General features: G+C 40.1%; 2 protein-coding genes across 5 annotated transcripts in view; both read right to left on the minus strand.

The window, feature by feature from the left end:
* The window catches only part of abcb6b (ATP-binding cassette, sub-family B (MDR/TAP), member 6b), a 30,186-nt gene extending 11,419 nt beyond the window's left edge, over positions 1 to 18,767 (minus strand). Inside the window, exons 1-14 of the mRNA XM_056389541.1 lie at positions 18,699 to 18,767; positions 16,485 to 16,716; positions 13,778 to 13,870; positions 13,510 to 13,586; positions 12,741 to 12,856; positions 12,478 to 12,599; positions 11,805 to 11,914; positions 11,479 to 11,544; positions 11,190 to 11,315; positions 9,977 to 10,053; positions 9,567 to 9,630; positions 7,173 to 7,258; positions 6,131 to 6,188; positions 5,629 to 5,733 (exon numbers count right to left, since the gene is read on the minus strand). Coding sequence (XP_056245516.1) covers positions 5,629 to 5,733; positions 6,131 to 6,188; positions 7,173 to 7,258; positions 9,567 to 9,630; positions 9,977 to 10,053; positions 11,190 to 11,315; positions 11,479 to 11,544; positions 11,805 to 11,914; positions 12,478 to 12,599; positions 12,741 to 12,856; positions 13,510 to 13,586; positions 13,778 to 13,870; positions 16,485 to 16,716; positions 18,699 to 18,767 — 1,401 coding nt within the window. The remainder of the gene's footprint in view (positions 1 to 5,628; positions 5,734 to 6,130; positions 6,189 to 7,172; positions 7,259 to 9,566; positions 9,631 to 9,976; positions 10,054 to 11,189; positions 11,316 to 11,478; positions 11,545 to 11,804; positions 11,915 to 12,477; positions 12,600 to 12,740; positions 12,857 to 13,509; positions 13,587 to 13,777; positions 13,871 to 16,484; positions 16,717 to 18,698) is intronic.
* Positions 18,768 to 20,260: 1,493 nt separating this feature from the next.
* Positions 20,261 to 26,529, minus strand: part of kalrna (kalirin RhoGEF kinase a) — a 141,340-nt gene continuing 135,071 nt past the window's right edge. For all 4 annotated transcript variants that reach the window (XM_056390017.1, XM_056390018.1, XM_056390019.1 and 1 more), the window contains one exon: positions 20,261 to 26,474. In XM_056390017.1, the coding sequence (XP_056245992.1) occupies positions 25,917 to 26,474 (558 nt within the window). In that variant the 3' untranslated portion in view covers positions 20,261 to 25,916. The remainder of the gene's footprint in view (positions 26,475 to 26,529) is intronic.

The raw sequence follows: 26,529 nt of genomic DNA on the forward strand, positions 1-26,529 counted from the left end.
GAGGGGAAAAAGGCAAAAGGGGGATAAAAACAAAAAAAGGCGCTTTTAATGTTTTTCATTGAAGCATCACATCAAAAGAGGAAGTCTTATTGTCAGACAGCTGTCCTCATTCACAGGAGATAATGATTACCATTACAGTAAATCTGTAAGATGATGTAGTGAGATATTTCTTCACAAACCTTATTTTCTATAAAATATGTTCATATAATCTGCATTGCCAAATACACTCAGCAGTAAACATAATCGCTCATAAAGAGGAGGTTGAGTCAACGCTGCAGGCATGCAGCTGGCCACCAACATCGTTAGGCAGGTGGCAAATTAAGGGAAAAACCAACATAAAGTGTCTTAGGTGTTGGGCGACCATGTGCTACAACTCTCTGAAATCTACAGGAGGGATGAACATCATTCTTCCAGAAGGTAATTCCTCATTTGGTGTATGACGGTGTCGGAGAGTGCTGTCTAACACATCTGTACAAAATGTGCCATAAATGTTCAACTGGGTTGAGATCTGGTGACTGACAGCCATAGTATATGTGTTCGACAATTTCTTTAACTTTCTGAAACCAACGATCTGACATTCACACCTTTGTCACACTGCGATTGGTCAGCTGTGCAGAGGTGAGAAAGTAAGCAGGGTTTGAACTTCGCTCTCAAGGACACTCTTCCCTTTTTGCACTGCTGTCTCTGTTATTTTTCACATGGACAACCAAGGGCAACAACATGAACGTCTTCTGGGAGAGACAGTCTGAAAGTGTGGCCCATAATCTCCGTATTTTAATGGTTATCGTGCCTCCCTCTCTATTTCAGCAAGCTTTTCACCCCAGTGTGACCGTTAGCAATGAACATCTTCCCCTCCGACGCAGTTGGACAACAAGTTATACAAGCTGCTGAGGCTGACTTTGTTAAATTTCAACACAGCTGTCTCCCCATGTTTCCAGTCTTTTTGCAAAGCTAAGCTAACTGGCAAGAAAATCAATTTGCCTAAATGTCAAACTATTCCTTTAACAATCTGGCTCTACAGTAGTAACCCTCTGTGTCCCTCTGTCCTGCTCTAACCCAGCAATGATTCATCTAGAGTTGGTGAAGCTTGTCCATTTGCTTTAATAAAAACTGGTCTTCCTGGCTACTCTTTCCTGACCAACGGGAAGGTGTGTCATAGAATAACAGGAAAAACTGGGTAGTTACGAGCAGTGATGCCAACATGGCTGAACAGGAACTAAACTAAATTGAGATTGCTGTTTATATCCCCTAAAATCTGAAAAAGGAAACCTGACTGGCACCTTAAAAAAAACAAAAACAAACAGATGAATCACAGCAGCATTCAGCAACCAGCCATCAGCATGAGGGTCAGCAGAGCTGGACTCATCACAGCTTCACCACATGTGGCTGCCATATGCAGGGACAAACAGAACAGCACAGGACAGATGGGCCAAAAACAAACCCAGAGGTCCAAGAGGCTGAGCAGTGTTCGCTGTGTTGCGAAAGAACTGGACGCACTTTTGTAGCAAAACTCACATGTAAAAGAGTCAACAAGCATCTCTGCTGTTGAAATTCTACCTCCTGTAACCTTGTGAAGCCACTACTTCACACATTTAGAAACTAAGATACAAGATTACAACTCTCTCCACTCATTTCCAAATAATCTAACAACAGTATTAAATCAAAGACTTGACTTGGCTAACCCAGACCACGTAATATTAGCTCCAGCTGATGTTAGGATGCATTTCTGCACAGAACAAAGGCTGTAGTTTTTGTCCCCTATTTGTTACAGCGCATTCAGGTCACTTCAAGGCCAGTATGGGTCAGAGGAGGAGAAATTATTACAGCCACCGATAACTCTCTCAAATCTATATGTTAAGATAGACTTGGGAAAAGAAATGATCCTCCAATCTCCAAGCAGCTGTGTGCAACGAGCAGAACATCTTCCTGAGAATTTCCAGATTCCGCTGGAAAAAAAATCATTGATAAGAATCACATGTTAAACTAACTGCAGTAGATTAAAATAATATATAGAAAAGTGAAAGAAGCTCTACGTACGAGAAAAGTGAGCTGTTAACCAGATCTTGGAAGAAAAACAATCTTGAGATTAAGTTTCAAGCATGGGAAAATTCTAGTAAATGGCCCCTGAGGTTAAGACTATTTTGGCAAACGACATGAAAGGCATTTGTGATTTTTCGAGATGGCTGTGTGTGTACCTCAAATGTGTACCACATTTTTAAAGCAGCAGGGGAATTATTGTTTTAAAGCTAAAAAATTGCAAAAAGTAGACTTCTACTTGACAATTTACGAAATATGTTTATTCACTTTCTTTCCAAGAGGTAGTTGAAGAGATCAATGCCGCTGTCTGTATGGTAAATATTAAGAAAAGAACTGGAGACAGAGGGAAGCAGCTAACCTGGCTCTGTTCAGAGGTTTAAAAATTACTTTAAATTTGAAATAATATGTGTCACAACACAATCAGAAATTCCAATGAGATTGTTTCTTGGACAGAGTCAGGCTGTTTGCAGTATTCATGCTAAATTAAGCTAATCACTACAGTAGCATATAAAGACAGGAGTGGTATCGATCTTCTCATGCTGAAATGTTTGTTCCTTTTTTGCATTCAGTGAAGAATATGAGGAAACCATTGAAGTGTTTTTTCAGTCAGATTCAATTAAAGGAGCTATTTGTGTGTTTTGCTATTGCTGCACAGCCAATGTTAGCATTAACAGCCGTTTCCTTACCAGTCTCGCCAAAAGCTTCAGTCATCACAATACAAGAGGCAATGACACGTCCTCTGAGTAGCTCTACTCCTTCAGGGCAGAGCTGGACACTACAGTGACTCGGTATCGGAAAGTGACGAGATGGCCCAACCGGGACGGGGCTAGCTGGTTAGCATGCTAACTTCAGTAGAAGAGAAGAAATTATGGAAATAGAAACAAAATTAAAAAAAGGTTGCTTGGAGAAAGTTCTTGGCGAGTAAAGGACTGAAGTTTTGTGCTGAACTCACAACGTTTCTTCTAGACTGATAAGTAAACAGCGATTAACGCTAACATTAGCTTTGTAGCACTAGGAAAACTTACTAATAGCTCCTTTAGAACAAGTGGATTCAGGAGTTTCCTTGACATTTCAAGATTTGCAAAAATTACTTTCGTCAATTTCTCAGGAAATAATGAATAAATCTTGATATTAAAAAAATCAAGATACATTAATGGTGTTGAGTTCTGTGACTTTGGCAAAATAGTGCAATCTCACAGGCATGAGTAGGATTGTTTGGCCTTCACAGAGGTACTCACTCCACTGAATCCCATTCTAGTTTACCATGCAAGCATAAATTAATGCTGGGTGTAAGACTGAACGACTTGTTAAGATGGACGTTGTTTAACAAGGTAAAAAAGGCCAATGAGTCCTTTGATAGTGACACACTGAAAAAGTATTTATATAGTGCAACATGAAAGGTTTGGTGGATTTTAATGGAGTGACAACAGGCAACATGTGAAACAGATGGTGTGTAAAAACTGCTGGCATCAAAACCCAAAGCTCAATATCCTCCTCTTCCTCCTCACTCTAACTCTGTAAATAAAGGTGAGAGTTTATGGCCAGCTACTAATCAAAATTCTTTATTGACTCATCATTTTCAAATGTGATTGAGGCATTTCAGAGAATTACCACCCAATTTAAGAGTTTACTTACATTTAAGCTTCTCATCTTCACTTCTCACTCACAGCTCATGTAATATATCATGAGGCTATTAAAAGTCGATGCCACACACTTCATGGATCTATTTGTGATTAGCAGGGCTACGCCTATGTACTGTGTTGTAAATGCCATCCATCCATTTTCTACCGCTTATCCTCTAGTAGGGTCGCGGGGGGGCTGGAGCCTATCCCAGCATCTTTTCGGGCTAGAGGCGGGGTACGCCCTGGACAGGTCGCCAGTCCATCGCAGGGCAAACACATAGAGACAGACAACCATTCACACTCACAGCCACACCTATGGTCAATTTAGAGTATCCCATTAGCCTAGTCCCCATTTTGCATGTCTTTGGACTGTGGGAGGAAGCCGGAGTACCCGGAGAGAACCCACACAGGCACGGGGAGAACATGCAAACTCCACACAGGTTTTTTTCTATCGTCATCAAGCAGGTTTGCCTTCATATGACCTTTACTGAGAGGGCATTTACTATTTACCATTGACAATGTTGAAGCATGACAATAAGCAATTTTTTCAAAGTTTAGTAAGTTAATATGATACTCAATTACAGTACAATACAATTTAATGGCAAAAATATACAACTATGAGAGCTGGTAGATGAACAAAGTTTTGTGCGTTTCATTGTGGCTCCCAGAAAAGGGCCGGCCCTGATGCTGCCTAGCACAACAACAGACTGGATGAAGAGTTTTACCACTTCTTTCCTTACCTCCTCCTCAGATTGATCAACAGTCCGAATCGACTTTAAAAGAATACCACATGTGTATATGTGTCTTGATTAAACGTCCCTCCTGCTGTGTAATTACAAATAAGCGACCTCATAATCATCACCAGCCTCTTCATTTGAACAAGTATGTTTGCTGTGTGAAAACATGTGTACGTGTGTGTGTGTGTGTGTGTGTGTGTGTGTGTGAGAGAGTGTTTGTGCTGTTTGGTTTTTATTGAGACTTTTGGCAAATCATAAACAGAGTTACTTCAAGTACAATAAATGAGCTATCTTTACACACACACACACGCACACACACACACATCTGGTGTCTGGACCCGTTGCTGCATTATTCAGGAACCTTTTACTATGATTTATTCACAGTGTGACTGGAGCTCACACACTCAGCCCAGCTGTGTGCACGTATGTGTGTGTGCATGTGAGAGAAAGTGGAGTGAGAGGGAAAGTGGAAGTCAAAGTGCATGAAGCAGAGGCTTGAAACAGCAATGAAAGAGTGAGAGATAGAAATAAAAAGCAAGACAGAGATATTGAGAAGAGGGAAATATTCTTATTCACTGTTCTGAGTGTGTAAATTTATCCACCTTATAGTGCCTTCAATTTACTGCTCACTACTGAGTAAACTATCTCATATGAGGGGTAAGTAAAGTAAATGAGTGAACAAGAAGTGATTTTGAACACAGCCTCTCATCTGTGTAATCAATCTAATTCTCTGTAACGAAGGGTTAGTATAATTCCCAAAGTGGTGAACTATTCCTTTAAGTATATAGCACAGATTACGCATTTTTTACCACAGTTTTGCCCGTCCCAGACAATCAACCCAGGTTGAGCTAACCAAACATAATGCGATTGAGAACTATTTTAAAAAGCTCCTGTCAACAGCTGCCAGTCATTTTAAGTACTTTGTTTCTACAGTATGCTGGTCACCTGCTGACTCTTGAGATGTCCATGCACATGTTGTATACATGTTCAAATTTTCACAAATGTTCTGTATTGTATTGGTTGTTTGGAAGGACACAAATAAATCTAAAAACTTGTGAAAACTTGTAGTTAGTGAGCTAAAACAAGCCAAAGTATGGTCCTCAAAACTGCTTGATTTTAAGTGAACTGAACTGAATGTGGATGGAAATATATACTGTATATATACTGTGTGTGTGTGCGCTTGCGTGCATGTGAATGCGTGGGTGTGTGTGCGTGCATGTGTGTGTGTGTACCTTGGAGATATCCTGCCCGTCTATGCGGATGCAGCCACACTGAGGGTCGTAGAATCTGAACAAGAGACGCAGGATGGAGCTTTTCCCTGATCCTGATGGACCAACCTGCACACACAACTTTACTTGAGTATTCCCATTTTCTGCTACTTTATATTACTACCTTTCAAAAGCATACAAATAATATGTAACCTTTCTTTTAAAGCTATATTTACATTCCAGATTAAGATTTATCTTTAAACACATGGTGGTACTTGGTACTTTTATTAAGTAAACAATCTGAATGCTTCATCCACCACAGACTGTTCCTTTAATAAAAAAGTAATTGCAATGAAACTGAAAAAAATTCAGAGACAGATATCTCAAATAAAGCAAAAAAAAAAAAAAAAAAAAAAAAAGGTACAGAAACAAAATACTGTAATTTGTTTTTATTTGGTAGAAGTGGTCCTTTAAATACCACTTGAAAGAACAATAGGAATGTAGGTGCAAACAGAAGACAACGTACCAGGGCGACTGTTTGTCCTGCCTCCACTGTGAAAGTCACATCTCTGAGAACCTCAGTGCTGCACACACAAACACACACACATGTACAAAACAACAACAGTCAGGATCAAAACAAACTTCATTCCAACCCTATTCGTGCCAGAAATTCTTCTGACTGCGATTCCTGAAAGTTTGTGGATTTGAGAAAAATCAAAAGAGAACATGAACAATTGAGAAATAAACGTTAGGTTCATTCTAGTGCAATGGACCAACACTACTCTCCCCTGGCCTGTCCTTCTGGCTCAGACTTTAAGATAAATGCCAGCGCACACAGGAGGTCAGCCAAGACTTCCAATTAATAAAAGTCAACATGTTTTTTAGAGTGTCTGTTGTCCTACAGACAGCAGGTGATGGTCACCAGCTGTGCTGCTTCTTGTATGTAAAAATAAAAGCCCCTAGAATACCCATTAGAATTTTAAATGATATCATTGTTACTGAACATGTATCACAATTATTTTAACTTTCACACAGCTAACTGAACATCACGTATCATACGTTTCTTCATATATTATTTTAGGAAAGGTTCATTGTAAATGTCTTGGCTTCTCCTTTCTGTAAACATTCTCATATTATTCTTATATTTTCAGCAAGTCCTCCAACCTGTAAGACCAAACAGATTGTTTGCCATTGGCGTCCATAATGCATATAACCAGTATAAAATGACTAATTTAATGATCTACCACCTCTGTGGTTAACATGAAGTTAGGTTTACCCAAATAAAATCATTTGGTTTAGTTTAGGGAAAGTTGTGTTTATGGTTAAAACAAACAGACTGTTGGTAGGCAACGGGATGTAAACAGTAGTCTGCAGAGTCATAGTCAGATACTTTTTGTATGCTGCACCAGCTATACCAGCTTCAGGCTGCATTTGATTCTTAGAGACACATTATTTAAACAACAACAGTCTCTGTTTTTATACAGTTTATATATACAATTGATTCAAATCTGATCAAATTATAGAAAGATGGATTTCAGCTATAAACAGATTAGTTGTTGGCTACACACCCAGGTACGTAGCTGAAACAGACTCTGTCAAACTCCACCTGACCTGCTGTGAGCTGCAAGTCCTGTGCATCCTCAGCATCCTGAACCTGTGATGAGGAGAAGGTTCATTATTATACATTTCTTAATTTGTTGCCCAAAACAGAGATACTAAGAAAACTCAACTCAAGATTCACCTACTTGCTTATTTCAATCATATCACACAGTTATTAATCAGCAGATGACATTTCCTCAGTTGCCACAGAACTATAAATGTTTCTACTTCAATTATTCTGTTCACTTTTGTAACTTCTCCTTCATGTTGGAGTCAAAGCTGGAAACAGCGAAAGAGCTCAGACTGACTGATGGAAAGTTTTAAGAGCTACAGTTCCATGACAACTGAGCAAAGCCCATCTGCTGATGAAGACCACGTGATAGGGTCGAAAAACTTCAACTGCCAATTCAGGGAAGAATTAACTGTCAGGTTCAACAGAAAAAATATTCTTCGGAATTTGTATTCCTGATATTGAAAGAATTAAAAAGGCTATTTGTTTATTTGATTGGACTGAAAGAAAAGAACTGAGCAGGGTGAGAACAAGATGTTAGAAAAGAGCGGATGAGTCAGAGAGAGAAGTGTATTAAAGGAGAGACAGGGAGAGAGGAGGTGGTGGTTAAGGAGAAAAAATAAAAGGGATACACAAAGATACACAAATAAATGGTTTATAAAACACTATAATGCAGATATAAGACATTTTATTAATGTACAGTATTTGTCAACAATTAAAACCACATTTTCATTCACTTGAATGGGAAAGTGGTCAATTATAACTATATTGTTATTCATTATCTGTTTAGACAGATGGGTTTTTCAGAGGCGGAGTTATAGTTGTTGACAAATACATTAATAAACACACAATATCTGCTCAGCCCTATATTATTACGTTTATTTACATTGTGTTTATAAATGCCAAACAGGGGGACTTAAAGTTTGATTGCAGTTTGTTGATTTATCACCATCAGCTTTTGCAGTCCCCCTCTCCTTCCTGACCTCCCTCCTCCTCCTCCCTGACTCCCCTCGCCTGCAGCTTCCCAAGGCAAAGAAAAGGGCCGCTGTGTTTTTAAGGTGCTCTAATGCTTTTGTCTACATTCATGTGGCTGTTTACCATATCAAGGGCCTGTGAATGTAGGAGCCTTTAGTGAGGCAGCCGGAGGACGCCTTTTCCCACCGAAACACACACATATACACACACACAAAAACGGACATACACACACAGACATACAGACAGACTCTGTGTTTTAGTATGTGCATGCGCACAGATACACAGTCACACACAAACACTTGTTGACCTCCTAATCCGCTGACCTCTGACTGTGAGTTTCTGTTTCCGAGCAGACTGACAGTGACTCTGAACACTGTTCACTGATTTTAGCTTCTCTATCCACTTATGTAATTATAATTCATTTTTCAATTTTTATACTTATTTTGTATTAATCATAAACTTTTGCTCAAAGTTAGAAAAGACAGACCTAAATACCTGACTCTACCTGAGCCATAGCAATTTGTTACAATTCATGCTAAGAATATATATATCTATATATAATATAATGTATACTAAATCTAAAAGAAATTAAAAACTTTTTATCACATTATCAGCATTATCTGATTCTTACTTTATCGTTACTATTCCAAAGGAAGTATGGTCTGTAGTCAGACATTAAACACACACTGTAGCTCACATGAGCAAATCCAATCACAATCAACAACATGAAAAACAATTTATAGACACATGAAACTTATCAGAGCCTTTTTACTGTCGGTTCATCACTTCAGGTGACACCTTTTTGTCATTACACAGTCATATGATCAACGGTAACAAAGTTTTTAACAAAGTTAAACCTGCCACTCGGGGGCAGTGTAAACAAGTTAGGAGCTGTGTAAATAAGCCAACAGTTGTGAATTTACACATCCAGCCAGCATTTGTGTTCATCTGGAGTCGAGTTTCTGGCCATAATATTCCCTCTCTTTTGGCTCTGTCTTTGGTTTCTACCAACCTGAGGGAAATAACTGGCTCTTTAGCTGCTAAACGCTTCACTATGTTCACCAGCTGCTCTCTCACCGAGTCTGTCTGCTGTTTGCTGCTGAGCAGGTAGTGGACAGATCCATAGATTCATCACTTCAAGACACCCCTCTCACAGTGTTTTCAAATTGTCGTCAATACATCGTTGTTATAAAAATATCAATTATAGATATCAATATCAAAGTCAAGTACACCAGTTATGCTCCAGGGAATAAGTTATTGATTTTGCTAACACTGACCGCGGACCATGTTAGCATTAACTTGGACCAATATGAATTAAACTACATTAAAAACTATACACCTGATACACTCTACAGGCTGACTCTTTTCTGTGACTCACCTCTTGCTGCTCCGTCAACAGTGCCAACATGTTCTCCATGTCAACAAATGCACTCTGAATCAGCCTGCAGACACACCGATGCCCCATCCGTGTCATTAGATGCAGCAACAGTACAAGAAGAAGTAGAAGAGAAGTGGTATTAGGAGCAGTAGTATTAGCAGTTTTCTCATCTTTATTTCAGATTAATATACTGCAATTATATATAAACTTTACTGCCATCAGTAATAACAGTCACATCAACACACTGATTAACTATTTCAGGGTGTTTTCTCCCTGTGTTGAAAGTTAAGGTCTAGTTATAAACAAGTAAATGCCATGTGCAAGACAGACACATAAACATACAACAGATCTTTGTTTGCATTGTATAACAGAGTGAGTGATTTGCCTCCTGTCCTTTGTGCTCATCTCACCTGTAGTAGGTACCAAACCAGTTCAGAGGGGTGTACAGCTGGATGATGTAGGTTCCAAACAGAACATAATCTCCAACCTGAGGGAGAGGGAAACGCGTACAGCCACTGAACATGAAGCAACCTGCAGATTTATCCACAGAATATTGCTGATCCTCTAATAAGCAAAGGTTACTGTAAGTCATCTATATTAATTAGTCTCTCAGAGGGAAGACTCTCATACACTGTTTTGACCATTTCGGGGGCAGCTGAACCAGCAGACAACATAAAACTGACTCACTATATTATCGTTTTATAAAATTTGTCGTGGAGAAAGTGTTAGCAAACAAGCTAAAAGACAGTCAATTCGAACAAATCAGTGAAGTAAGTCATGTCCAAGCCACAACAAGTCGAGTCATCATGATCACTGTGGTCTGCGTTACTGAGGTCATAACTAAAGTCACCCATGCCACCATATCTGAGTCACAGAGGTCAAGTCTTAGCCTTGTTCCCAACACAATGTCTGCTGTAAAGATCATGGTTGAGTTGCCTCTCCACATCACTGTCAAGTCTGCGTTATTGTGGTCATTCAAACAGCAGTGTCACAGAGGTCATGTTCAAGTGACGAAGGTTGTACAGGAGCCATTCGGGTTACATCCAAGTCGTCACAGTCTGAGTCATTGTGGTTAACTGAGTTACTAAAGTCATGTCCAAGTGAAATCCATGTAAGTGAAGTTCACTATCTAAACTGTAACATCTTCCTCTGGTACAATGGTTCACTGATCCATTACATCACACTGTTTTGTGTCATCTGATGTGTAACCTTCATTTAATCAGATTATCACATTGCGGTCAAGATCTTTTGTGAGATTGTTGAGTACAATAGAGAGAAAGAAAAACAACCGTGGTTAGACATAACACAAGAGCACACAGAGACAATCACTGACATCATTACATAGATTTAAAGTTTAAAATGGGTTGTGGCATAGCACAGTCAAGGTTTAAAATCCTCTGTAATCCGTTCCATCCTGATACTTTTAGCCAACAAAATAACCCGGTGCAAACTTTGGGAAACACCAAAAACAGAAATGGTGCCAACATCTGGTTTGAAATCTGCAGTGTGCACATCCAAGTATCAGTCTTATTTTTGTGTTCCCGCCATATGTGGAGGCAACAGTCATTAAACTGCAACGTCTTATGATTTCAATATTGGATTCTACAGTTTTTATACACTTACCTGGAATTGTCCTACAGAGACCAGGTAGGCACAGAGCAGAGATCCAACCAGCAGTCCTGATCCTATGATGATGTTCTGGGTTTGATTCAGCAGAGCGAGCGATGCTGAGCTCTTCCACTCACACTGCTATAAAAAAACACGACCAGCATGTTTTATTAAAAATAGGAAACACGAATAAAAAGTGTGTTAGAAGAATTGATAATTGATTTGATTTTTCTTAAGCAAAGAAATGTTGGGTTTTTTATGACAAACAGGTATTAGTTGTCTGTCTACTGTCGGCTAGTCTTACTTGATATTTCAGAATGGCTTCCTCAAAGCAGCGGACCTCATAATCCTCAGCATTGTAATATTTTACCTGTGAAAATGAATCAAATCCAGTGGGTGGACCTGCTGTGAAATCACGTGAACTTCCTGAAATGATGTAAAACTGAGATATCTACAAACACTATCATGTAAGTGTGGATAAACATCTGGCATCTCCACCGGTGCTATATCACAGCTGGATGTTTCCAATAGTACAACTGATCTCACCTGGACACACCTGCCCAGAGCAGCAGCGGGTTTTCTAGTGTCCAGCTAAATAAAATAAACGAGGTGTGCAGTGATGTTATCTACCGTCTCAAAGTTGAGCAGCGAGTCTACAGCTCTGGACTTGGCGTTGTTGTCCTGATTGTTCATCTCTCTCCTGTATTTGGTTCTCCACTCTGTGATCAGGATGGTGCAGGCTGCAGAGACAGAGCACAGTCTGATTTTCAAGCTTAATCAATAGAAGCGAAAACTGATGTATCACTCATTTTTTATAAAAGACAATTAACCAAATGTAGTTGATTCTTGGGTTGACAGTTAGGAAAGTGAGGATTCATGAAGCTTTGCTGAAATAATCAAATCAAATAGCTCCTGGATTTGATTGTAACGTCTCTATTCAACACCTGTTTATTGTAAATCTAATGTCCTACAGAAGCTGGGAGCAGCTGTGGGTGCCTGAGGCCATGACTTAATACAAATATTTAGTTTGCTTTTAATACACTGTTTTTTGTTGTGTTCATATTCATAGAGATAAAGGTTTGGTATTTATCTTTTTTTTGCATTTTCTAATATAGAAAACAGTTATTGTCCTGGTAAAGCCTGCTGCCATTCTCCTGTCTTTTTTTCCTCTGTTGCTGTTATGATGAAAACAACTTGGATAGACGATGAATACAGAAGCTTGTTATCTCAAGATAATGTGTCCTGATTACCACAAAGGGATGAAAGAAGTAAGTAAAATTGAAGAAAACACACACAGACTCACTGAGGTAGAGCACCATGCAGGTGAAGACTATGAGTCCAAACCAGACACTGAAGTAGGAGACGAAGTAGATGATGGCAATGATGATGTCACAGATGGTAGGGAGGATACTGAACAGGATGTAGCTAAAAACAGAAACAATCACAGGTCATTACTCACCCGCTACATGTACATGCCCGCTAAATCATGTCCTGTTCTGGTTATTGAACCCTGGTCATTTGTGTGGAGGCCAAATGTCTCCATCTGTCAGCCTCCTCCTGTCCTACCTCAGCAGGTTGTTGATGGAGGAGGTGCCTCGGTCGACGCTCCTCAGCACGTCTCCGGTGCGTCTCTCCAGGTGCCAGCGCAGAGACAAACCATGCAGGTGGGAAAACAAACGCACCTAAAGTGTGGAGGGAAAGGGACAGAGAGAGACTTCCAGTTATGCAACTATGTACATTGAATACAAGCATATCTCACTTAGACCATGTCCAATGTAAGACAGCTAGATCTGAAATCTCTTTGTTTATACGGCAGGTTGTCAGATAAATTTACAAGAAAAAAAGTATCTTGTTCTTGTTTGGCTTCAACTCAGGAGGAAAAAGATCAGATTTTTCAAAACTAGTGTGTGCTCAAATCATTTTAGGCGTATAAATAGTGTGTTTAAAGAGGATTTTATTATCTCCTGGATCCATAGTCTTTACAATGAGTGCGTTAACAATCCAATTATAATTCTGTCACTCTGATTATAGAAGAGAAAACTAGTAAACACTTGGATGGATTAACATCTATGATCTGCTTTCTCACCCCATGAGACTTTATTATAGGTGAGGTTTCTGTCTTCCAAGTTCTCAGCAATTACTTTGGTGAGTGTTGTTATTAAGTCCAAAACTATTAACATAAGACCAAGATTGTAATAAACCAGAATAATCTAATGTAATTGAGCCAAAACAACGGGAAATAGACATTAAATTTAGATATTAAAAGTGAAATGACAGCAACGACACAGGAAACGTACAGAAGAAGAAATAAAAGAAGAGGTGGTCTGAGCGGTACCTGAACGCCTCTGCTGGTGAACTGCTGAACTCTGATCCACAGAAACTGACGAAGGTTGCTGATGAAACCAGACGTACCTACAAGGAAGAGAGATGCCAAAGAACTTCATGCTCATATTCACTCTAAACCACACAGACAGGAGCTTCTGTTCGGTGATATTAAACACCTTTTATTTTGTACACACACACACACACACACACACACACACACACACACACACACACACACACACACATCTGTCTCTATATATGAACACACACTTGTGCACCTGCCCCTCCTCCTTGAAGGAACTTCAGCAGTGTGTAGACGCAGACTGTGGCAATCAGCGAAGTCCAGCCACCTCCTGTAGAAAGCTCATTCACTGTACACACACACAAACACACAGAACAACATTATCATTGATTTGAAGTCCTGTTTGTTACACTTGATGATTGTAAGTCCAAAATTCACTCTTTTAGCTCTTATTTTGGTCTCTACTGGAGGGAAATGTTTGGCCCTTTAGCTGCTAAAAGCTCCACTGTGTTCAGCAGCTAGTCTATAACTGTGTCTGTCTGCTGTTATGTGCTGAGCAGCTAGTGTGCAGTGGCTTTTTAGAACAGTAAAGTTGCAGGCGAACAGCTAAACAATGAGCTGAAACTCTCTACAAAGCTCTGTAAAGCCGAGGGGAGCTGCAGATTCAGGCGGTCACTCTCCATAGGTTCATCTCTACGAGCAACACCTTTATCACATGTTCATTTGATTCACTGTTATTATATAAATATCTATTATACTTTAAATCCACAACATTTTATTAATCAAGGTCTATGATCTTGTCCTCCCAGTGGAAACCAACCAAACATCCAGACACAGTCGTGAAAACATTCACACACACTCCCCTTTCTGCCACACAGACACATTCTCATTCACATTCATTACCATTTTCTACAAGTGCTGGGAATCAGGTTGAAATGCAAAAAAAAAAAACAGACAGAGATAAAGGGAGGAGGGGAGGAAGATGAAAAACAGAAGATCCAGACAGAGAGAGAGACTCATGGAGAATAGAAGGGAGAAAATGAGATAAAAAGATTGAGAGAAATGAATGAAGAAATGTGTGTATTCTACACTCTTTAACTTTCCAGTGTGTGTTTTCAGCAGGGGGTATTTTCAACTCTTTGGCATTGGGTCCTGGAGTCAGAGGGTGGGAGGCGGGGTCGGACCCGGAGACAAAACGTCTGTTGTACCGGTGTGTTAACTCCACGAAAAAGGCCGCTAATGCTGGCTAAGCATGACTGGCAGGAGGGGTGACCTCCCAGAAAACCCTCTGCACACACATACACACACGTACACATACTCACACACACACATACACATCAACAGCAACCCACCCCCCCCGAAACCTCTTCCACGCCTTCCTCATCACACAAAGCAGCACTCGGCCTCATTCTCGCAGCATTGGCTTATACTTTCATGTAGCTCCAAAAGCCAAACGGGCAGTTTTCTCAAAGGAAAAGTAGCTGAAGACAAACTGAACGCTGACTTCCTCTGAAGTGGAGGCTTCTGGGTCGTTGCCTTGTGGTGGATGCAGTCCTGCGTACAAAATAGCGGACAAAAGACCTTGGCAAATGATGACACACCCTCCCGTTGTGTGCCAAAACTCATCCTTCGTATACGAAAATGAAGGTTGGTTGCGCCTTCAAACCAGACCTTAGATACCAGCCCACATAGCTAACATGTGTTATAAAAAATGAGAAAACCAGCCTGCACTTTATGTTGATGTACGATGCATCTCTGGCATCTATTCAGTACCTCAGTTTGACTGACATCCTTTGAAATAACCTTTTTGTCAGATCTGTGGCCAAGAAAATATTTCTTTATATCTTTATCTGCTCCATAAATTTCCTTTTTGTACATTAGACTTTTTCTGCATTTGTACTTATTCTAGCTGTCTGAGGCTAATGTGTTGCTTTCAAGTAGAGCTTTACAGTGGCTGTTCCCACGTCTCCACCACAGGCATGTTTGTTATGGACAGACCATAATTGATGAAAAAAAAGCATCCTCTTAATTGATACTCCAGTTGCTATTTTATTTTTGTTTGCCCTGTACATTTTATAAGCTAATTTTTTATCATAAATTTATATTTATGGAGGTTGTCAAGCCACAAGCCTTATATTGCATTTACCCTGCTTAATGTTTGTGACAATAATCTTCAGTTTGAAACTTTTCAGCTGAGGTCAAATCAGGTTTGAATCAAGACACAGAAGCTGCGAAAGAGCAGTTACGGTTAAAGACACCATGACTAACATTTTTATTTTATTAAGTGTGTTGGCCACACAAACACACATAAACTGATGGATGAGGGGTCAAAAACAAGAAAAACTTTCCAATTAATCACAACCAAAGCAGTGGGGTTTGCTTTAAATTGTGAAAATGTATTCAATTAAAACACACAACAAATTCTGGATGTAGACAAACTTTCATCAAGCTCTGGCAGAACTTAAACTGTTAATTAGGATTCAAATGAAGGAAGAAAACAAGGAAAACCACATGGAGACAAGTTTGACCACACTTTTAAAAATTTGAGCACACTACCATCTAGAGTTTTATGAGCATAATGCAGCAGGAGTCTGACGGTAACAGCTTTGTTTTAGTTGCTGTTTTGTTGCTTTATCTATTCATTTCTTTGGATAATAAAATATTGCACAGACAAATATCTATGGGTTTCAGACATCTTAGAAGTTATATTTGAATACTTTTTGATGCATACAAAATAGCATTTACCTTAATATTAAGTAAGTTATTGCAAATTTTAGTTTACACCCGTCTCACGTTTTTCTTCTGGAATGGGCCTCCATCTCTTTCAGTTTTTCTATGTATCACCAATTTTTTGATTTTGAACAATTCAACACATACCTGAATTTCCCTATCTATATTCATGTGAACCAATAAATATCAGGTTCTCTTCATTTACAGCAGTACCCTCTGTTTCTAGTGCTTACCGATGTTCTTGGAGTAAACAGGCACCAGCACATTGACCAGCCGCTCTGCTGTCAGCAGGCCCACACACAGCAGCACGACTCCCTGCAGCGCTGTAGTGCCTTTGGGCCAGACGTATGGCAGCAGCAATGTCACCTTCCTCCCAAAGCCTCGCCAGGCAGACGGGAAAGAAGAGGGGGAGGGAGAGGAGGAGTGCTGGATCTGAGGATGGAGAGAGAGGAAGTAAGAGGAAGACTGCACTGGTAATTGCCGTCACCCCCTCACACAAAAAATTCTGATCCCACTGATTGGACTTCAACAACAGTTACATAAAGGGATGCATGTGCTATCCCCATGAATATGTGGTGACTTCACAGGGTTTTTTTTTTTATTTTCATCATCATCATCTATATTGTTTATGTGTATTTTCATGTTGTGTGCCCTGAGTGTAAATATGTATTGGACTTGAATTACTTTTAATAGTAGTTGACCGTGGGGTCTTCCACTGGTCCTTCATTGATCAATGGCAACTCATTGTTACACTTGAGCCGCGGCAGCCGTGTGTGTTAGCTCCACTAACATCAGAACAATAGCAAACTATGTCACCAACTTCTCGAAATAAGCACATCACAAAATCGCCTTCCGACAGCTGTTGACTGGGGCTCAAACCAACAACACGCTGACGCTATGCAAACCAAGTTATAACTCAACGAGTCAACAAACAACAAAGGAAAGGAAACATATACCACAGCAGCAAATTCAAGTATTACAAACAACAACCTTAATCAACCCTGTAGATAATTTACACAGCAGGACTCACCGGTCACTTGAAAACAAAATCCATCAGTCACTCCTGCAGGCACGCAGCTGTCAGTCATGCCAACGTCAATTAGCCATAGGGCTGACAACAGCTGACGTTGATATTTTGTTGGTTTTAAATTCTTTTGTTCCGTAACCAAAATCTAACTTCTTCCAAATGTATCATGCCAACGCCATCTTGTCATATGAAATACCAACATTTTAGTCAAGCAGTCAGTGTTTGTTAGGCCGTTCATACTCCCGGCACTTGCCGTTAGCCAACCGTTAGCCAGCCGTTAGCGTACACAGTTAGCTTCGGTAAAATGCCTCGCGAAGCCGTTGCCTTCCTGCGTGAGCCCTCCGAGCTCATGTCTTGGTCTCTCCCTTTGAGATATTAATTTTCTATCTTGAAAACTCCGCGTGGAAAATGGATTCCGAGCCACAATGTCAATTTCAAAATAACCGCCATTTTTCTCGGTTCCCATTCGTGGCATGCCAACTAGATAGCATCGCGTGCCCCACGGCACGAAGAAATACGTATTGGTGGATTATGATGACGTCACACTGGTGCGTCCACCACAAAATCCAATTTTGTTGTTTAACGTGAAGAAACCGGCAGTTCCACTTCCAACAGTGGACACTGGGTTAATGGTTATGACAGTAACTGAAATCGAACCAAAACGTGTTCTTTAAATAAATCATTTTAATAACTTATAAATTATTTGAATAACATTATAATTATTAATTTGTAATATTTTATTAACAAAAAATTAAGCCTCTCAAAAATGGTACGGCCTGCAGAGAAGGCCTTGAAGGCTTTGTCTCCTCAACATGCTGTTTTTGGGCATTTGCTGCAACAACAGATGCTTTGGTTCTTCTTGTGGGGGGACACTTGTTGAAGTAGTGGTTTTCCCCATTAGCCACAAGAGGCAACTATGAGCCCATTCCACACTTGAAAACAAACCTTGGACAAGCCGCACAAAAGTGAAATTTTTGCTATATCTAAAGTGTTGTTTTATGTCATGTTTACAAAAGAGAAGCCAAGAATGAGAACTTGTAGGTTTGGTTTGGCGAATGTATGTCCAGCTAACTTTCCCAGCTCAGACAAAGAGCAGCACACTGATGCTTCCATAATGTTTTTAACAGTAGGAGTACACCCGCAGATGTGTAAACACACTTTACTGTGTAAAATTTGTGGATTTTCTATTCAACACTAACAAACTGTATGAAACGTGATCTTCTGACAATTTAACCCAATCAAAGGCACATATGAGAGGACTGTTTTTTCCTGTCAACTCACAGAGGCTTTAGCGACACAGAGATGTTGTATTTTTTGTGTTCAAACATACAAAGTTCACTGTGAAAAAAGTGAATCTAAGTTTCTATTGTGCATCTGAAATGTAAAGTTTGTGAGAAAATCCCAGGAATCAATAACTTACCTCCACATTTACAACTTCTCCTTTTCCTCCTCGTCCACTCTGTACTCCGACGTCTTCCATCTGATTCATGTCCAGTTTACTGTGGTGTAAATCTCATTTCTTCAGCAGCAGAACAACCACAGCACAAACCACACAATGACCCTGGTTATTACAAGATTACAGGCAAATATTTCATTAACTGAGGCTGTATTAGTGCCTGAGAGTTTAACCTGCTGTGATGGTTTACAAAAGCAGTCAGAGTGACTATACACACACACATACACGCACACACACATTTCTGTTGTGTTTTGAGCTTTGAGTTTAAAGTAGCCGTGGTCAGCATTTTGCTTTGACCTGGGAGCAGGGCAGTGTGTGTGAGTAAAAGAGAGAGAGCGTGTGTTTCTGTGTGTGACAGGGTCATTACAACAAACAAAATAAAATAAAACTATGATGAACACAATGTGGTAAGAGAACGGTTGTAAACTAAATGATTGAAAAACTAAACTAAACTTAAATATAAAATGAATATGTGAAATAATATTTCTCTGATATTCTACAAACTGCCTTTTTATGGCTTTGCATACAGCTTAGTAAGTTCAATTGCTTGTATTTATTTAATTTATAATAAGTTTAAAATTAGTTTAAATTACATAAAGGAAGACACAATCACTTTTGTTTTAACATTACAGTTCACACACATGAAAATTAGTTTTGACTTTTTAAACCGATTCATTTTGGCTCAAACACATTCACTTTATTCATTTCCAGGAGACACTTTCCAGCTTTTTTTTTTTTTTAAAACCTGCAATCACAGTTTTTTTCTCTTTGGTCACTTGGGGGCGGCAGAAACCAGTGGTCAATACAACATTAACAAATTATCACTTTTAAGCGGATTTGTTGAACTTGTTAGCAAACTCCAGCACATACACAGGAATGTTATCGTGATATGGAGCCGTGTTTCTGTCCATTGGATGAAGATTCATTTGCTTTTAGCTCTGGTTTTGGTCTGCACCAACTCCTGAGGGAAATATCTATCTGCTAAATGCTCCACTATGTTCACTAGATAGGGTATTAAATATTCATTATTATTACCAGTTAAATATTTTGAAAGACTAATATAACCACGACTGTCTGGACTCTCAGCTACTGCTTCATGTGTCACATTTGTAGCTTTGGGCCATTTAAAGAAAGCACATTCATTCTTAGTTTAACTGTCTACAAAATCTACAAAGCTGTTCAGTCTGAAACAACTTTGAGCTTGAAGCTTAATTCCAGCTTAAAAATGTTCAGAACATTTTGATAATCTCACTGAACTCAGAAAATACCCTAAAACATACATAAGGATTAACTGAAGGAGTAATGTAAAGTTTGTGGTAAGTCTCACATTGCTCATTTCAAAAGATGTTGAATGGATAATTGAATAAATAAATTAATGAATCATTAATGAAAGTGACCTAGTTAAACTTTCTTTCTATGTCAACGTTCAGCCAAAGAATCTAAAATGTTATGGCACCACAAGACAAGAGAAAACCTTACACAGTGGTTTCAAAGGTTTCAGAGAATGATACAGTAAAAGGCAGAAATACAAACAAGCAGGTTCTTTATTAGTAAAGTAACAAACCAGCAGGTTGTATGGGGTAAGAAGAGGCAGCCTATACACAAGTGTGCTGCTTCACACAGCGACGTGAAGCCATCAGCATAACGTTTCTCTATGGACAAAGCTCAGCATGGACACGATCAGGAAACAGCGCGGACTAGCATTCAACAGGGTGGAGCCACCACGGTGCTACGCGGCTCACCAAGCCATGACAGATGCATTGTGGGACTGGGACTGAATCGACGCTGGGACAGTCGCCGCCTGAAGTTGAACTCTTTGGAGAAGAAGAACCGGAGGTCTGTCTGCAGCGGGAGACGTCTGTTAGAAGGTTTAATAAAGCGGCGACCTCTGGTTGCAGCTGCCCAGACATGCAGGTTCATAACTCTTGTCCTTGTTAAATGTTCTCTGGTTTCTGGATGATTCTGACAAACAAACCTCCTCTCAGTGCACAGTGTCCTGGGGGGAGGTTTGGTTGTCACTGTAATGGGTCTTGGGTGCATTCACATCTACATTTTTACATTAATATCTACAATATTTTTGGATATGATCCACATATTCAAACAGATAAAGACAGATGTTGATGGCTCATCCTGAGATGATGATGTTTTGACTTCTGAGTATCTCTTTAGCCCTGGTGTTGTACTGATTCACTTCCAACAAAGTAGTCATGGCTAGTTGTCCCAGTCCAGTCAAACCCCACAAAACATGCAAATGTTGAGTAAAAGAGCTTCCTGTTTTACTGAACCTGGTTAAAGTTGACTGTAGAGCCTTCAACTCAGAAGAAATGATTGAATTTCTGCCTAACTTTCCCAGGGTCAAGAGCCAAGCTCAAAGGTAAGTGTAGGTTGCAGTTGTACACCTGGATAAGAGGCGTGTTAGCCGACTCAACTGTAACACAAACACAGAGCACACGTGAATACCAGAGGGCCTCCAGAGGACGGGACAGTGACAATATGATTTGAGACATGTTTTTGACTCACTTACTGGTGTTTTGTTTCAGTCCCCGACTGACTAGAACATCCTTTCTTATGTGGTTTAGACAAACAACAGGTGAGTGCCGTTCTTCAGAGAGTGAAAACTCAGCCTCAGACCCGGGTTATAAGAACTGAGAGAAACCAAAACGCTAAGACAAAGCTAGTAATTTACATTCTGTACACTGCTACTGCATTATCAAACTTTAATTTGTCCATTCTCCATTTACAAGCTGTCAACTGGGCACCGGCTTAAATCCAGAGGGGCAGACTGGAAAACAATTGGAGAGTCAAAGATTTGGATCATAAAATAACTCCAGAGGTTGCACACGGAGACAGAAGTACAGAGCTCAGGAGAGCTTAAATATTCCGGTGAATTGTTGACTATGTGAAGTATTTTAAGGCGGGGTTAAACCTTAGACCTCATAAAGACCCTGAGTGCTTCGCTGAAATACCATAACACATAGCACAGGTTTAACTCCTTCGGTTTAAATGTAAACAAAGAGAAAATGAAGGTTTCAGGCTCTTTGAAAGATAATGTGGGACCAATGAAGTGAAGTCTGAGTACGTGATTCATTGGTTTTTGAAGGATAGGCTCAGTTGTGGGTCTCACAGTCTGGTCTTCATCCTCGGTGTATATACTTTTGTGTTGATGAGGATTGTAAAGATGTATCGTCATGGTGAAAACTGTTTTTCTAGCATAAACTGAAGGCAGTAAGAGTTTAGTGGTAGAAGGTTTTCTGTGGCAGCCATGTTGGCGCCACACTTCTGCACCAAGTAAAGTATGGAAACCCAAAGTGATAAATATTAAATAAAGGAATGACACATTATCATATAAATTAGTACAGACAAAATGTAATATAACCATGAAATTATGCAATAATTCAATAAATAATAGCAATACTATGCTGCTAATGCTGCTATTTCTGCTGCCATTTTTGTATTCTATTTTTATTATAACAGGTATTATTATTTCTATTTGTTTAATGTACATTTTTTAAATGTTACAACTATTTTTTTTAACTGAAACAAGGCAGATCTTTACATGTGACAGCACTGTTCATTCATTGCGCTTTACTTAACTACATACTACTTTTGCGTACTACTGCAACTTTGTTTTTTACATGAAAATTGTTGTTACCTTGTAAAGTTTTAAAGCTCAGCTCAATATGATGAAATGTTATTTCAACCAGTTTTTATCACACATTATTTCTATTTAACACCAACAGTTTTTAATCTTTTTTTTATCATTGCCATTTTCCCCAATGATAACAATCATTTCACAAATTCATCATTAAATTACATCATTTGTCTTTATTTATCTATTTGAATATTTGTTTAATTTATTGATTGACTTCATTTTAATTTAATTCAATTAACTTTCATTTATAATATTGAGCACTTTGGGTCTCCATACAAAAGACCAGGTTGAAAGCTGTTAACTTTAAGTACTTTTCATATTTATACTTTGTTGTAACCATTTAACAGCGAGCTGTTGTGTGACTTGTGAGGATTAAAAACATGTGAGGTGTAACGCTGTGTATGTTCAGGGGATGTGGAGCACAGCGTTGGTTCAGCGTTCAGGTCACACTTGACTGGAATCAGCTGCTTCATTCATGCTTCACAATCGGCGGCTCGGCTTCTCAGCTGACAGGTAACAGCCAATCACATTCATACTACACACAGTCTGACACTTTTCACTGTTTCTCTGCTGAAGTGCCAACACCAACGTCATGTCCTGCGGCGGCTCCTTTCACCAGCCCTGCCTCCTCCTTGTAGCTTGTTGATTTCGTTCAGATTTAATGTTTATGTGTGTGTGTTAAGGAGGAATTCATTCTTCCTGCAAATCTTTTTTGATTTTTAAGAAGTCCCTCAAAGAGCAGACCTTTACCCACACCTTGATATATTGATCAGATAACTGTATCTCAGAAATGTCTGGGTAGAGAAATCTTGTCTTTCTTACCTAAAACCTCATCTAGAAGGATTGCTCCGTTTGGTCTTTGCCTTTAGGAGGCTGACATTTCAAACTGCGGTCTGTCCACAGCCAGCGCTTCTTAGTTCAAAAGCAGAAACAACATGTCCCACATTTCTTAGTACTGATCCAAAGTCCCTGCTGAGAAGATGAACAGCACCCGGTGGTACCTGAATAGTTCTCATTACAGCTGCACAGATAAACACAGGCTTACATCACATTACTTGCAGATTTGTATGGATGTTGTTGTACTACACATCAAAGGTGATAGTTGCTTCTACCGAACAGTGGGTTGCTTACATTTGCACCATTCTGCATCCCCACTTGCATGAAAATAAATGCTTACTATTGTAGTACACTAAATGCTTATTGGGGGAATTGGGAGGGAAGCAAAATAGCTGGGGGGGGGGCTTTGAAAGCATTTGGTGAAAGCAGAGGACAGCACTTGTAATGGCAGAACACATTCTACAAGAAATTACATTCATCAATAGAAACAGGACAGTAAACAGACTCTTCTGTCTGCCAGCCACAGCAGCCGCTAAATCCAAGACCAGTTCGTCCGCCACTCGAGCTAATTTACAAGCCAAACGAATGAGACCCAAACACCACAGGTGGTGATTTGCCACAGCGGCTGGTAGACGAATGTACAAACAAAGAAGTCTCAGGGTGGAGTTCATCTCCCACCTTCACACCAAATGTCACAGGTTTTTGTTTCTAGAAACAGATTTCTAACCTGGTTTCTAAACCATCCCTGGTGATTTTTACATGCAGGTTTTCCCTGATTATTCTACTGTTTTGTAAACTACCTAAGCAAGTTTTTGTAAACAGTGATACGAACAAATAGTGTGTCCTTTAGAACAGATGTCATTCTCCACGGTGCCTTTTCTGTGCTCGGGAATCCTGCGTCAAGTCCAGTAGTCCTCAGTTTTTTCTGATGTGATGCTTCTGGCCCATTCAAGCCAGGTGATTGTATTTCATGATGGTTCAGTCCAGTTCGGTTCAGTACAGCTCAGTCAGTGATTTGATGTAAACTCCAGCAGTTCACCACAACAATATCCAGAAAGCAAACTCTGCTGCTGCACAGTTCTGCAGCTGCTCAGTGACTTCAGTTCAGCTCAGTGTATTTGGGTTTGATTCAGTCAATACATCAGCTGCACTCAGCACAGACCAGACTGGTCCAGGTCACCATTGCAAATATGATGTCAACCGCCGTCCTGAAATAAATTAACATTCAATAATTTAAAGGTATCACAGCAACGCTCAATCCTGTTGCATCCAGTCCAAAAAAAACTTGATGTTGTTGGGTTAGATCGCAGCTACAGGTGACAGTCGGACCTGTTACCTGGAATCATCCAGGAAACTTAAAGATCCACAAGTCCAGGTTTCTTGCTTGATGCAGTTTAGGAGAAACTTCAGCATCTAACTTTTCAGTTTTGCTTGATTTTTCACTGTGAAGAAAATTCCCACAACTGACCAAACGGACACATGCTCAACAATCACCACAATTAGCTAAACATTCTTGCTAATGGAGAAAACGTCTACTTCTGACGGCAACTCTGTACTGACCATCTCTCATCACATCAGACATCCTGAATGAAACATTCTTGAGGACGTTTTCTACGACATTCTTGATGGTGTTGTTTAAATTAAACATCGCACTGTTCCTCAAACTCACTATCCCTAATTAACTTTTTGTCACTGAAGCTACAGTCTACCGACAGTCCAAGGTTCAGTCCGCAAAGACTGAAAAGCCTGTCAGTGCTGCTGAACCCTGACCTCAACTCACTAAGTACCAACATTAACCGAAGTTTTTCTAACTACTCTAAAACATCTTCATGGTGATCAATCTGATTAAATTGATCAGACTTTTTCTTTCTTTCTTCCAGAGTTTCTCATGATCTTAATTTAGCTCAAATTAAATGACAACAAACACATTACTAGCACATTTGTCACAGTGTATAACAGTTATTATCAGGGTTTGATTCTGGTTTTGGATGGCGTAGTGCCCTCTAGTGGTCAAAAACCTTTCATAACTCTTTCATATGTTCACTTATATTAGCCTAATTCACTGAGCATGGCTGGTAATATGCTCCACATTGGCGCAGACTCTGTCATCCAGTTGGCTAGTGAGGCCACCAACAGGCCAGTCCTGGTACTGCCCAAGTGTCCCTGAGCGAGAGCATTGTGACTCAGGTGAAGACGAAACAACCTTCTGCAGATCCAAGTTAAGGACAAAGACTAAGATTAGCTCCACGCTGGGATTAACAAATCAGTTGCCTTTGATAAATATATTTTTCCCTGTAAAAATAAACATTTTAATGTAAAGAGAACCGAACATGTTGCCATCGTGCTTGCTCACAGTGGTCAGTTGAGCGGGTTCTTTGGGTTCTTATGGGGCATCTAGGCAGTAGGTAATGTTTGATAGTAGGTGAACAAAGACCAGATGAAATGTTGGTCAACAATTAAATATTTTACAGCCATGAATTTCAATGATTTCTTTCTGTTTCTAAGGTTTGGTCTAGAGGCGACAGAGTGACCTAGTGGTTCTAACAAGAAGATCCTTATCCGTTTCCATTTCCCACTCTCACATTAATAAATACTAAAGATAATTAAATGCTTAAAATGTATTGTACTGTTATTATTGGTATCCTCACAGGTGGATTGTTACTGAGTGTTCGGACACTCAGATCTTCTCTCCGTCACAGTGTGTTTCCCATGCTGCTGCTCACCAGCCCTTTGATATTGGTGATGGGCCTGACGTCGTGCAGCTGTCTTCTTCGGTCAATGAACGTGGCCAAACGCGTCGTGTCCAGAGGCTTCTTGGAGTACTCCCCGCCATGTGGACCCCCACGACCTACCCACGGGTGCTGCAGACAGGAAGTGGCACTTGGCCTCTTCCTCTGATCCTGCTGCAGCGCCGAAGACACAAAATCCCTCGCCGCCTGGCTCACGTCGCGGAAATATTCGTCCGGGAAGCAGAAGTCCAGGCGGCAGATGTTGACACAAGTTTCCTCCGGGGATTCGTCCAAAAATGGGGAAACGCCGCTGAGCATCACGTAGGCCATCACGCCAAGGCTCCACACGTCCGTCGCAACGGAGACCGGCGTCCCACGGATGAGCTCAGGTGCAGCAAACTCTGGGTTTCCAAGAAGGAGGTGAACGTAACGACGGTGGGCGGACAGCTGGACTGCATCGCCAAGGTCAATGAGCTTAATGCACGGGGTGGGAGAGTGGAGGTCGACCATGATGTTCTCAGGCTGGAGGAGAGAGAAACAGGATTCAGAAACAGATGGAAGATAATCATTTTCATAA

The sequence above is a fragment of the Seriola aureovittata genome, chromosome 11 (assembly GCF_021018895.1).
Source record: "Seriola aureovittata isolate HTS-2021-v1 ecotype China chromosome 11, ASM2101889v1, whole genome shotgun sequence".
In the NCBI taxonomy this organism is placed as follows: domain Eukaryota; kingdom Metazoa; phylum Chordata; class Actinopteri; order Carangiformes; family Carangidae; genus Seriola; species Seriola aureovittata.